The sequence below is a fragment of the Telopea speciosissima genome, chromosome 11 (genome assembly GCF_018873765.1).
Source record: "Telopea speciosissima isolate NSW1024214 ecotype Mountain lineage chromosome 11, Tspe_v1, whole genome shotgun sequence".
Lineage (NCBI taxonomy): Eukaryota > Viridiplantae > Streptophyta > Magnoliopsida > Proteales > Proteaceae > Telopea > Telopea speciosissima.
In genome coordinates this window covers 28,386-43,201 of record NC_057926.1, presented here as the reverse complement: position 1 = coordinate 43,201, position 14,816 = coordinate 28,386, and the positions used below count along the sequence as shown (strand labels likewise).

General features: G+C 41.9%; 1 protein-coding gene across 1 annotated transcript in view; it reads left to right on the top strand.

Annotated features, from left to right (window-relative positions):
• The first annotated feature begins 1,070 nt into the window (after positions 1-1,070).
• Positions 1,071-14,816, top strand: part of LOC122645519 (protein TRI1-like) — a 31,718-nt gene continuing 17,972 nt past the window's right edge. Inside the window, exon 1 of the mRNA XM_043838829.1 lies at positions 1,071-1,427. Coding sequence (XP_043694764.1) covers positions 1,182-1,427 — 246 coding nt within the window. The 5' untranslated portion in view covers positions 1,071-1,181. The remainder of the gene's footprint in view (positions 1,428-14,816) is intronic.

The window sequence follows — 14,816 nt, the reverse complement described above, 5'->3', positions numbered from 1 at the left end:
TCTCGAAATACTCCAAACGATCCAACTACACTGGATTCAGGGACAATTAAACCAAGGCTATGGCAATGGCCAAGCTTATATTCAGATTTGGTTCTTGGTCGACTCCCCTGCTTCCATACCCTCCATCGTCGCCCCACCCCCTGTATTCAATTCCTCTTCCTCCATCCCAGTCTCCCTCCCTCTCCTGTCTCTTCTTGAATATCTACATGGGCTCCGTTTGGTTCCAATGCTTCTGTTTCTCAGATGATGAATGTATAGAAGTCCTCTTTCCAATCTGAAATGGGTTGAGGGATTGTTGTAGGTTGGATGATAATGATTTCCTTTTCTCTCGAAAGAAATTTGAATTCTTGCTTTCTAAAATCATGTAGAAGTCGGAATGGGAACTGGGAACAACCCATGGGTCACTTGTAAAGTTCGACTTCACCTATAAGAGAGAAATCATGGATCGTGGCATTCTGACACAAGTAATGAACCAAGAGCTCCTCGTCCGTTGGGTAAAATCTGAATCCATTCGGCAATGATGGCTTCAATACAGGGTTTGACTCCACTATCCCCATCGTTGGCTGTTCCTTCGCTTCCTTCTTCAGTTCTCTTCACCTATCCTCGACAAGCTTGAATTCACTGTAGAGAGAAAAATAGAGCAAAAATTGATGTTTTCGTATTTTTTCCCAAGGGCAAAGAGGAGAATGGATCAACTGCACATATGTGCAGGTGAACGTATATGTGAGAGGCAACCACTTGTTTTACCAAAAAAAAAGAGAGGTAACCACTTGTCCTTTTTGTTTCCATTAATACCCCTCTTCCCTTGGTAAATAGCAAAAATGGGACAGTAGGAGGAATTGGACTCGGCAAAGAGAAGGAATCCTATTTTCAGATTGCCACATGTCAATTAACCAACGTATGTACAGAGTAATTACTCTGAACGTACGTTCAAAGGATCCGACCTCCTCTCTCTTCAGTCTATTATTTGCTGAGACCAAAGTCACCAAACTGGTGCTATATAGTGAGGCTGAGTGGCATATATCCAAGCGCTTCCCTGTGTCTTGTTGGCTGTTGCTGCGCGGTTCGCGGTGCTTTTCAGACTTTATATTCGTAGTTGGTGCGCACAAGCGGGAAGCAAGGAGAGCGGAGATTGTTTTTGGGGGGGAAAACCGAAAAAACAGCGAAGCTGTGTTGTAGCTATGTTGTCTTCTAGGGTTTTTAGAGGCTCTGAGGCTCTCATGGCAGCTGCGAAGGCGGCAAGGGCATCTGCTGCTACCTCCTCTGGCGCCGCTGCTACTAAGCCTCGTGCACCGTCCCGTAACACTGGCATCTTGAAGGTTATTCCCGTCTCTCCTTCCATGCGCAAGTTCCTCGGCGTATCTGAAGCATCTCGTACCGATGCCGTCAAGAAAGTCTGGGAGTACATCAAACTCAACAACCTCCAGGTTTTCTTTCTTTCTTTCTTCTTCTTTTTGGGGTTTCTAGTGTAGTATCTAGTTTTACTTTGCTTGTTTGTGAGTTGGATGGTCGATTTGATGACCTGTCTTTGTTTTTGTTTTTTTTTTTCTTTTCATGTTATTTTTGTTCAAACGTTGTCTTCTGGTGTTGCTCATTGATGCTCTGGTTCAATGCTTGTGATACGTGAAAGTAAAACTGGTTGTCTCTACTAAATCCTTCTCTTATATTTTTCTTTGGGTTTACATTTGGAGAGATATAACCACTTGTAAGGTTTTTATTTAGGTTCCTTCAAAGTCGAAACTTGAGTTCAGCCATTTAGGGATGTATACAGAAAAGCAAAGTTGCATGCTGATCAGGAGCACACTCATCTAAAGTCCTCAAGTAGTCTAGGCCTGCCTGTTTAATTCTTTATAAAAATGTCTTTTGGGAAATTTCTGCTTTGAACTTCTTGTGTGGCCTACAAAATGGTGTACTGCCTGGAACTTATCTGTTCCTAGTGGGACTGATATATTTTCCTTGTTTCTAGGTTTTCTAGGTTGTGATTGAACTTTGACGTGTCTTAGATTAAGGTTGTCATCCTTCAGGGCAATGCAGAAAGCATTATGAGTGAGTCACTTGCCGCATGCATCTTTTTGTGTCCCTTGATTAGTGTAAGAAGGAATGTAGTACTGAATTTGAATGATCAAAACAGTAGCTTAACAAGATCTTTTAACCAAAGCAAAGATTCAAAAGTAGGGTGATTTAAGATGACACAAAATCAAACGGATGAATGGGGCTGAAAGTAGGATTGAGTGTAAAGGGTCTGGAGGGGAATGATTGCTGAAAGTTTCAGTCCAATCGGGTGGTTAAAACAATAAATAAGGACAACTCCTAGTGACAGTAGGAATAGGGGCAAAACAGTAAATTAAACACATTGAAATTAGGGTTTGAATGATGCAATTAGTTTACTGATTTCTGATATGAATAAACCTAGAATCAGTAGCCTAATTGATTGGTGAAAACAGAATTTAATTTCAGTTATGGATGACCTAAACAGCAGCTCTAATGGAGGTAGGGGTATAATGGGAAAATCAGAAATATAAAAGATCCAACCATCAAAATAGGGTCAAAATTGAATCACGTTTTGTAATAGGATTTGTGAACATGTGATTCAAATCTCAGGATGATTAGGTGGTTGGTTTGCTTAATCTCAAAAAAGTGTTACGTATGATCTTCTAGAATGTAGGGTTCTAGTTGCAAGAATAATAGATGAAGAAGATGATGGAATAATAAGAACTATAGAAAATAACACCTGGGCTTCACACTGCAAGGTGATTCGATTGGATCAAACACCAACCTACCTTGATTGCACACAACAGTTTCTTGATCAAACACAAGGGATCTTCAATGGAGAAGAGAGCAGCAGAAGCAACAACTTTATTTATCAAATTCGTGTACAATGCTGGTCTCCCTTACAAACTTATATAGAAGACTCAAAATTAGTCTCCTACACTTAAAAAGAAAGGCATAACCCAATCCTTAACTAAGAAGGTAACCTAAATTGATTAAGAAAGTGAAATAATAAAGGAAACAGACTTAGAACAGGACTTGTAGAAGCCTAATCCAGCCCAACTAAAACACTTAGGCCCTGTTTGTTTAGAGAGGACTTAGCTGGGGTGGGAAAATGCTGATGTGGCACTTCAAAATCCCACCCCAACATTGTTTGGTTATCCTGGGGTGGTGAATTTACAAAATCTTAGGGAACATCATTAAATGTTTTGTTTGCTGATGTGGCACTTCAAAATCCCACCCTTATCCTATCCAAAGTCCCACCAAATTGGTGGGACTTTGGTTAATATTCATGGGAAAAGTAACTTTACCTCAACATTTCCATCCCAACAAAACCCCACCAACATGTGGGTCCCATCTTCCCAACAATCCCACTCCACCTTCCCCTCTATACAAACGGGGCCTTTAAACTATGTATAAGAAACTAAGTCCTAATAAAGGCAATCCCGTATGCAGCCTTAATATTCAGTTTAAGCCTATTGAAGTGGTCTATTACATTGAAAACCCCGTGAAACAAAGACCCAATATGTATAGAACCCAACCCTAGACTTATTCCTAATAAAACAAGTCCATTTCGGTGATGAATCTGAATCAAGAAGGGGACATGAAGCATGAGACTCCGAATGTGCTTAAAATTATCTAGGGGTTGCTTTTGTTAAGCTTGTGGAAGCAATGCTCTGCCCTCCAAAAGCTTCCACAAGCAAGAAAAAATAACTTTCTTTGGCTTTTGGAAGGCAAAAAGTTGTATCTGTTTGCTTTTGTTAAGCTTTTGGAAGCAATGTTCTGCCCTTCAATAGCTTCCAAAAGCAAGGAATTTTTTTTTTTTTGGATTTTGGTAGGCAAAAAGTTGTATTTGTAACTTACCTAAATACCAAGTAAAAAGGTTCTAGAAGTTACCTGAACACCGGGTAAAACGGTTTTCAAATTTCTTCTTTTATATCATTACTATATTGTTTTTAACTGTACAGTTAGGTAATGTAGGGTATGCCATTCTGTGCAATTGTAAAAAGCTTGGGCAGCAGGCATAAAGATGAAACTTTGACTCTGAGTGTGGCCTCTGCGTGCAAAAAACACTGAAAATTAGGACTGTCTCGAGGTGACCCTTTGTGTACCCTATAAAAACCGTTTTGAACCACGTTGCAGCCCTTTGGTACATATCAATTACAATGCCAATATAACAATAGCAGTGTCTTATCAATGCTTTTTTTGGGGGAAGGGGGCAAAAACTTGTGCCAACCTTACATTGCAACAATTGTGGTGCAACCATGGGCACTTGTTCTGCCATTTGGAAGAGTAATGTGGCAAATTGACCGTTGGACATCTACGGAATGGTCTTGATTGGCCACATGTCAAATTTCAGCCACAAATGCGTCGTGTAATAGCATATCCTCCCATGTATGTCCATGCCCCTCTTGGTAGTCCTGGCACCCTTTTGTACTTTTGAACTTTTTCATGGTTTGTTTTGCCATGTGGTCAACTCCGATTGGGTGACATGTAAGTAGGGAACCTTTGATGCAGTTAAGATTGTCCAATTGGGCCTCAGAGGACTTTATTTTGATCCATGGTTTGGTTCTATAGACCTTAGGCTTCTTATTTTGGGTTTATTGATGTAATGGGCCTAATTTATAAGCCTATAAAGTGGGGATAGTGTTAGTACACGGGATTAATAGTTAAATTGAGTGTTTGAGTTTGATTGGGATACTTAATAGCTAGATAGAATTATGTTTTGAGTTTATTTACTTTATTGAGTGTATTAGACCAACTAGGAGTCCTTTTATGAGTCAAATTAAGAATTTTAGGTCTATGTATATATGTAATACATCCCCCATCAATTAGAGATGATTTGAATAAAGAATATAAGTTTTTTTAAAAAGTTTTGGTGCTGTTGAGCAGTGCATTCGGGATTGCTGTCCCAAATCTGATTTCTTTTCTTTTCTTCTCTTCTTCTTTCTTCGTTCTCCCAAGAAGATTGATATCATCTCTCTTCGCTCCCCTTTCATCAATCTTATTTCTTCCTTTGACAATGCAGTTGCTTTCCCTATCTCAGATTTGATTAGTGGGTCGACTTGCATCTGAGATCCTTAATATGGATTTTCAAATTGCATTAACCTTGGGGTCTTCCTATCCACAAAATGCCAACCCCATTTAAGCTGCCACAAGGTTAACAAAATCAAATGTCACAATGTGGCGACAACAAGTTGCTCCTCTTTATTTTTTTTCCTGTTCATAATTTGCTGGGAAGAAATTGTGTTATGGATGGAGGACTGAGTATTGAACTAAATTTTTGCATTTTCTTTTCCCGACACACAAAAAAAAAACCTCCTTTTGATGTAGGACAAAACATGAAGAAAAAAAGGTCAAATATTGTTCTTGTTACTGATCACGTGAACGGTGTCACAGCCCCTTATTTTGGCTTGGTGAGAATATTCTTAGGAGAATCGTGGGGGTATTTTAGTCAATATCACTTAGTCTTTTTTCAATAAAGCTGCTGGCCAATAGTATCTATGTGGGGACCACATGAGACTCCAGCTTTGACATGAAGGAAAGGATCGTCTGCACTTGAGAGTTGAGAAGATTATATTTAGTTTCTATTTCATGTCATTCCTAGTTACTAAATTTTATTAGTTTCTATTTTTGTTAAAGCTTGAGATGTGTTGAAATCCTTGAATAATGGCTCAAGTCAGAGTGACTACAGCCGTCCTTTATTTATGACAAGAGAAAGAATGTTCTGGAATAGGTATAAGGACAATATGACCCCTATGACAATTCTACTCTTGAACCCATATTACAACACTTCCCCTCTAAGTTGGTGCATACATGTCAAACATGCCCAACTTGCTAACAACAGAACAAAATAATTTACTACTAATTCCCTTAGTAAGAATATCAACCATTTGATCACTAGACTGAACAAATGGAATACAAATGACTCCTTGCTCTAGCTTCTCCTTGATAAAGTGTCGATCAATCTCAACATGTTTGGTGCGGTCATGTTGGACTGGGTTATGGGCAATGCTGATTGCAGATTTGCTGTCGCAATAGAGTTGCATGGGAAGATCAACTGACATTCCAAGATCTTGAAGGAGCCCCTTGAGCCAGAGAAGTTTGTAGATGCCTTATGCCATGGCTCTAAACTCAGCTTCAGCACTTGATCGGGCAACCACTGCCTGCTTCATGCTTCTCTAAGTAGTTAAGTTACCTCCAACATAGGTGCAATATCTAGAAGTGGACCTTCTATCATCAGGGCTGCCTGCCCAATCTGCATCAGTATAAGCTTCCACCCGGAAATGACTGTGTGAGGAATATAGGACTCCTTTACCAGGAGGGGACTTCAGGTACCTTAGGATCTGGTATGCTGCTAGTGAGAAGAGTGAGGATCATGCATAAACTGGCTTACTCTTCAGGTATGGGATAAATATATCAATCTCCTAACCAATCTCTGATAACTTCCCTTATCCACAGGGTCACCTTCCTTACTCTTCAAGTGTGTGTTAAGTTCCAGAGGTGTATCGGCAGGTTTACACCCAAGCATCCTAGTGTCATTCAACAAAACAAGCGTATACTTTTTCTGGGAAAGAGATATACCTTTGGCTGAATAGGCAACCTCTATTCCCAAGAAATACCGCAATCTGCCCAAGTCTTTGACCTCAAACTCAGAACCCAAGTAGGTCTTAAACTTCTGAATTTCTTGTGAATCACTTCCGGTGATCACTATATCATCTACATAGACAATCAAAATAGTGATATGTCCCACTCTTTTAACAAACAGCCTATGGTCAGCATTGCTTTGCTTATATCCATTCACAACCATAGCTTTATGGAAACGACCAAACCAGGCCCGGGGTGACTGCTTTAAGCCGTACAATGCCTTCTTCAACTTGCACACCTTTCCCTGAGTGTCTGGTGAGGCAAATCCAGGAGGTATCTCCATATAGACATCCTCTTCCAACTCCCTATGTAAGAAGGCATTCTTCACATCAAGTTGTTGAAGATCCCAACCTTGATTCACAACACAAGAAATACTGACTCTCACTGTATTCATCTTTGCCACATGAGCAAAACTCTCTTGATAATCGATTCATTGGGTTTGAGTGAACCCTTTGGCAACCAACCTTGCTTTATACCTTTCTACTGAGCCGTCGGACTTGTGCTTCACAACAAAGACCCATTTGTAGCCAACAGGTTTCTTTCTTGGTGGAGGAATCACCAAATCCCAGGTCTGATTTTTCTCTAGGGCATGCATTTCTTCATCCATAGCATCCTTCCATTTTGGTTCTGCTACTGCTTCCTGCCAATTGTTAGGAATAGTAACAGAGGATAATGAAGACACAGAGGCATGGAAAGGAGTTAGAGAGTTGTAGGACACAAAATTAGAAATTGGATGTTGTGTACAACTCCGCTTTGGTTTCCGAATAGCAATAGGTAAATCTTGAGTGCAATCAGAAGGAAGCTTACCAGGAGAATGAGTGGGACGACTCGAAGCAGGTGCTGATTGAGTAGGATTAGTGGTGGTGGTCTCTTTGTACAAAGGTCCATGAGAAGGAAAAGACGTTCCCTGAGAATAACTCTTCAAATTTTTTTCCCCCTGGATTGGTTGCTGCTCAATCTGTTCCATGTCTTGTTCCTGACTTGTAATCGCATCCTCCAGTTCCACAAAAGAATCCTCTATAGTACGTATATGAACATCTAGAGGAACAAGCAGTGGGGCCTCTGAATCATTTAGAATCTCCCCCTGCAGAGGTACTGGTGATTTAAAGTCGGCCTCGGATTCTCAAAACACAACATCCACGGTAACAAATAATTTTCTGGTTGGAGGATGATAGCATTTGTACCCCTTCTGAGTAGCCGAGTAGCCGAGAAAAATGCACCGAAGCCCTTTTGGGTCGAACTTGCCGTGAACATGGTGGTTTCGGGCAAACACCACACAACCAAAAATTTTGGGGGGCACAACAAAAGTAGAGGAACCCAACAGAATATCCAACGGGTAGTGACCTCCTAAGACTCTTGAAGGTAGCCGATTGATAAGGTAGGTGGTTGTAAGGACTGCATCACCCCAGAAATGAGGAGGAACAGCCATAGCAAACATCAAAGATCGAGCCACCTCAAGCAAATGCCGGTTCTTGCATTTAGCTACCCCATTCTGGGCAGGAGTATCTACATAAGAAGTCTGATGTATAATCCCATGTGTATCCAAGTAGGATCTAAAGGCACCATCCATGTATTCTGTGCCATTATTAGATCGAAGAATTTTCACTTTGTCGTCGAACTAGGTCTGAACCATCTTATGAAACAGGGAAAAACAGGTGAAAACATCACTCTTACTATGCATCAAGCAGACCCAAGTGGTCCGACTATAACAATCAATGAAGGTTACAAACCATTGAAAGCCAGAAGTAGAAAGACACTGGGCAGGGCCCCAAACATCAGAATGTATCAAATTTAAAGGAGATAAACTTCTATTATCAGAAATAGGATAAATTGTTCGAGTTTGCTTGGCTAAAATGCACGCATCACAAGAAAAATTATATTTATTACAATGTTTGACTAAACTGAGAAAAAGATCAGATAAAACCCCTATTGGGGGATGGCCCAAATGACGATGCCAATTATTCAACTCCAAAATTGCAGAATCAGATTCAGTAGATGAAGGCTGAGATGTCAACGCTGCCGGTGAGCCATCAAGTACATAAAGACCACCAACCACTTTATCACATGCAATCATACGACCTATCTCCAAGTCATGAAACAAACAATGGTTGGGGAAAAAAGTCACTTTGCAATTTAAATCTTCGGTTATACTACTAATGGAAAGTAAATTAGTAGAGAATTTTGGAACATGCAAGATAGATGATAGGCAAAGAGAGGATGTGCACTGTACCGATCATGGTACTATAATTCCTATTCCTATCCCTGAATTCCCTCTTTTGGTCTAACTACATTCCAGGAAATTCATACGCTCCATGGACGGAGCTTTCCCGAGATAAGAGAAAGAGACCCGTCAGCAACACGAACTTTAGTATGACCGGGTAAAGGGAAATACTTGAAAAAGAGAGAGGAAGAACCTATCATATGGTCGGTTGCCCCAGACAATCACCCAAGAATTGGGTATGACCGAGGAGCAGTTCCCACCAAATGAAATGCCTAGGGAAGGATTGGTATGAGTAGCAGAAGATACAGAAACAGCCGAGGCAGACAATGAAGATGCAGATGCTGAAGAAGACGTGTCCAAACGAGTCATCATATCCCTGAGATTTTGTAGTTCAGCCACAACCTGAGAAAGAGATTGCTCGGGCTGCTCTTCAGTGGAGGCTTGATTAGCACGGGTGCTATGGGACCGATTGGAACCACCTCTCCCACGCCCTGAGTATCTGCAGGGCGACCATGTAGCTTCCAACAACGGTCCTTTGTGTGTCACTCCTTGCCACAGTGATCACATTTAATAGGAGGGCGATCCCCAGATGGCCGATCACCATTAACAGAACTGCCACGGGCAGAAGATGGAGCACTAGAAATAAGAGCTGATCTTTCCTGAGTAACCGGTTGAACCATAGCGGTACGGTGGCTGTCCTCAGCAGAAAGATTTGCATATGCCTACTCAAGAGTGGGCAGAGGATCACGATTCAGAATATTTGCCCGGATCTAATCAAACTCAGTATTGTCGGCCAAGAAATCAAAAACACATAGACCATCTTCCCATTTTCGAAAGGCCGTTGCATCAACATCACAGGTTGCAGTAAAGGTACCCAGAAAATCCAACTGCTGCCACATAGTGCACATGGTGTTATAATATTGAGAAAGCGACAACTCCAACTGCTTGGTAGAGTAGATCTTGTGACAGAGCTCATAGCACTGGGCAGCATTCCCAACCTGAGAATACTTGTCCTTGGCCGTCTTCCATATCTTGGCCGCCGAAACAAGAAGAAGATAACGACTAACAATCTCTTGCTCCATGAAATTCATCAAATATGACATAACCAAGAAGTTAAAATTCATCCACCGTTCTTAGGCATGACCAGCATCAATAGGCCTGACAGAAGTTCCTGTGATGTCGAGAGACCACGGGAACCAATAGCAAACAAGCAAGAACGAGACCACAGTAGGTAATTGGCCCCATTTAATTTTATAGGATTGGTTGGAAAAGGCACAAAATCACGTTGTGATGGGCCGTCAGGACCAGAGGAAGCAGGCGTTATCTCAAAGTTGTCAGGCATGGTGGCTGGTCACAGGGAAATCTCAATAACAGAGAGAAAAAAATGCAGAATTGTTCACTGCATAGAGGAAAAAAATGGCAGAGAAAAGGGCCCTTGGTGGGAGTCAACTCACCACCAAGGAAGGGTTAAAAAAATAATCGCAAGGTTTCGGGAACCCCCCTGCGAGAAAAAGAGGAAGGGTCGCGGGAGGGTGGCGGTGGTGGGGGACTGGCGGAGGGCTGGCGGTGGGGTTAGGTGCTGGAGGAAGGCTGGTGGAGGTGGTGGCTGCTGGCGGTGGTGCTGCTAGGGTGAAATCATGATGGAGAGGAGAGAAAAAAAGGAAAGGAATTTTAGGTCTCATATTCTCGGATTTTTGGCTTTGATACCATGTTGAAATCCTTGGAAGTGACGAACGGTGTCTCAACCAATATCTTCAAAACGGCGCTGCAAACCAAGTGACAATCTACCTCTATATGCTTGGTCCTCTCATGAAAGACCAGATTACTAGCAATATAGATGACTGCTTGGTTGTCACAAAACATCTTCATAGGGGTTGGAACTGGAAACCCCATCTCAAGAAGGAGAGATCTAATCCACATCAACTCCGTAGTGGTATGGGCCATAGCTCTATACTCTGCTTCAGTATTGGATCTGGCAACAGTGGTCTGTTTTTTGCTTCGCCACGTAACTAGATTTCCTCCGACAAACGTACAATAACCTGTAGTAGATCAATGGTCACTAGTCGAACCTGCCTAATCTGCATCTAAGTAGGCGACAAGCTCCATATGTTTATTTGGGCGATAAATCAGCCCCTTCCTGGGGGCTCCGTTCAAGTATCGAAGAACCTGAATGGCTGCATCCCAATGAGACTTACAAGGGGATTGCATGAACTGGCTGAGAACCCCAATAGCATAAGAAATGTCTAGTCTAGTGACAGTCAAATATAACCGCTTTCCAACTAAGTTTCTGTAGGAGTGAACGTCCTTAAGACCCTCACCATCATCAGAACCAAACTTGTGATTAGGATCCATAGGAATATCAATTGGTTTTGCAGCAAGCATACCAGTTTCAGTCAAGAGATCTAACACATTCTTTCTTTGGGACAAGCTGATTCCCTTTTTACTTCTGATAACCTCAATCCCAATGAAGTAGTGAAGCTGGCCCAAATCTTTAGTGTGAAAATGCTGCTGCAAATAATTCTTTACCTCCTTGATCCCACTCTCATCATTTCCTGACGCAATGATATCATCAATATAAACAACAAGAACAACCAATTTCTCTCCTTGGCGGCGAACAAATACATAATGGTCCGAGAAGCACTGAGAAAAACCAAAACCAGTAACAATGGAACTAAACTTCTCGAACCACGCTCGGGGAGACTGTTTCAGCCCATAAATGGTCTTGTGCAGTCTACACACACGTCCACTATTCTCCCCCTGAGCAACATACACGGGAGGTTGCTTCATATAGATCTCTTCGAGTAAGTCACCATAAAGAAAAGCATTTTTCATATCCAACTGGTACAAATGCCAATCAAAATTTACAACCAAAGAAATAATGAGGCGAACAGAATTCAACCTAGCCACAGGTGAGAAAGTCTCAAACTAATCAACACCATAGGTCTGGGTGTATCCCTTAGCAACAAGGCAGGCTTTTAGCCGCTCAATAGACCCATCAGAATGATACTTAATAGTGTACACCCACTTACACTTTACCTGGTCTTTACCATGAGGTAAATCCACCAACTCCTACGTATGGCGAGTCAATAAGGCATCCATTTCCACATCCATGGCTTGCTTCCAAGTAGGGATAGCGAGAGCCTCAGTGTGGGTGCGAGGAAGGGTATAAGTGGACAAAGAAGTAGCAAGACTAAGATGGCAAGGTGGGAGATGAGATACCGAAATAAAATGCTCAATGGGATAGACAACTAAAGATTTCTGAGTACATGAGCGTTTACCTTTCCGAGTGGCAATAGGTAAGTCATCAGGATCCGGATTAGCTAGTAAGTCAGGAAGAGCCGGTAAGCTGGGATCTCCACCAAAGGTTGAGGATGTTATAGGAAGCGATGTAGAGGGACCGATATTATCTGTATGGACCTGCCCAATGCGCCTCTTGCGCCGATACACCTGTACTGGAGAAGTGGATATGGGGACAACAACAGGAATGGGAGGAGGGTCAGACACTGCTAATGGATCACTAGGCACGGTAGGTTGATCAGAAAAATAAGATGTACCTTCAAAGAAGGTTACATCCGCACTAACAAATTGCCTTCGAGTTGGAGGGTCATAACACCTATACCCCTTTTGAGTCCGAGAATAACCCAAAAATATGCACTTGGTTGACCGAGGGTCCAATTTATCACCAGGGAGATGAAGATTATGAACAAAGCAGACACACCCAAAAACTCGAGGAGGCAGGCCGAAAATCGAAACACCAGGGAATAAAATTGAAAAAGGAGATTTATCGGCAAGAACAGACAAAGGCATACGGTTAATAAAAAAACATGCAGTAAGAACTGCATCATGCCAAAAATGTTTGGGCACTTCCATATGCAGCATGAGTTCCCATGCGACCTCAAGTAAATGCCTATTTTTCCTTTCCGCTACTCCATTTTGTTGAGCAGTATAGGAACAACTAGTTTAATGAATCATTCCATTAGCAACACAAAAAGAAGATATCTCAGTTTGTACAAATTCCAACACATTATCAGACCAAAAAATCTTAATAGAAGTATTAAACTGGGTCTTTATTTCATTGCAAAAACTTTGAAATACATGAAAAAATTCAGACCGGTCCTTCAAAAGATACAACCATGTAGTTCGGGAATGGTCATCAACAAAAGTGACAAAATAATGAAAACCATGTCTATTACTTGCATGACAAGGACCCCACACATCGCTATGTACTAAAGAACATAAGGACGGACTACAGGGCATAGAACGAGATGGATAAGTAGCCCGATGATGCTTACCCAACTCGCAACCCTCACACTCTAACCGATCTAAAGACTTAAAACTGTGGAAATAAAACCTTTAATCTAGACAAAGACAAATGTCCAAGCTTGCAGTGCCATCGAAAAGGGGACTCTCCACCAACAATAGTAGCGACAGTTGAAGCAGACGGAGCAGCACCATTCAGATAATATAGTCCATCTTTCTCACACCCTCCACCAATCGTCTTCCTCGTGTGAAGATCCTGAAAAATACAGTAAGAAGGGAAGAAAGTTACAGTGCAGTTCAAGTTTTTAGTAAGTTGACTACCGGAAAGAAGACTTAATGGAAATTGAGGAACATGTAACACAGAGTAAAGGGAGAGGTTAGAATTAAGACAAACAGTGCCATGCCTAGTAACAGGGGTGGAGGAACCACTGGCCACAATAACGGGAGGAGTGTGAGAGGGGATGAAATAGAAACAAAAATGGAAGACTTACCAGTTATGTGAGCGGCAGCCCCCGAATCTATGATCTAGGGTGTGGAGGTAGTGGAAAGGAAGGCAGCAGGTGTACCTGCATGGGCCAATGTGGCAACGGAGGTGGATGAACCAGAAGTGGAAGTGGATGTCTCAAGGCTCTTGATACGGCGCATTAGCTGCTGCACCTCATCACAAAGGTTAGTGGATGAATCTCCCACGGCTGAACCAGATTTAGTGTCGTTAGGTGTAACAAAATTAGAACCATTTTCAGGAGTCGCATGATTGGCCAAGTTTTGAGCCCATTCAGGCTTCCCATGCTTGGACCAGCAGGTATCAATAGTATGATTAGTCTTCCCACAATAAGTACACAGCCGGGCAGCCTTGTCAATATGCTGTCCACCAAAACCACGACCACCAAATCCTCGTCCTCCCCCTGAACCATGGCCTCTAGTAGTAGTAAAAGCAGAATTTTCCTTGGGATTGGTATCAGGTTTGGAACTAGGGGAAACAATGCGCTACAACCTAGAGTAGATGGCATTCGAAGTAGGGACAGATTCCCCAGCAAATAGATGCCCTTTGATATTCTTCAAACTCGGATTCAAGAGAACTTGGATACAAAAAACTCATTCCTTTGGGTCTTTAACTTCTCAATATCAGTAGTAAGCGGTTGGAACATATTTAGTTCTTCCATCATGCCCTTACAAGTACTGTAATTCTCCTGAAGAGATTTGTCGGATTGCTGAAATTGGAATAATTTCTCATAAAGGTCAAAGATACGGGTCATACTCTTCTCTTGAGAGTACGTCTCCTTTAGGTCATCCCAAACTCCCTTTGCAGTGGTATGGAACATGAGATTGGCAGCGATATCCGGCTCCATGCTGTTCCATAACCAAATCAAGATAATAGCATTCTCCTTCTTCCAGGTACTGTAATCCTTATAATCTGTTGGAGGAGGATCAGAAGTGATGTAGCTAAGATTGTCCTTAGCTATAATGTAGACACGGACAGCTTGTGCCCAAAGCAAATAGTTGGAATTTCCCTTTAATTTAATGGAGGTTATCTGAACATTGACATTATCCATGGTTGTCTTTGTGTCAACCATAATGAGTGGGAAAAAAAAATGTCTTCAAAAAAGAACACAGTAAGGGCAGTAGCTCTAATTCAGGAAATCCTTCAAACACTTGGTAGGCAGCAGCAATTGGTTCTGGAAGAAACAACCAAGGAGCA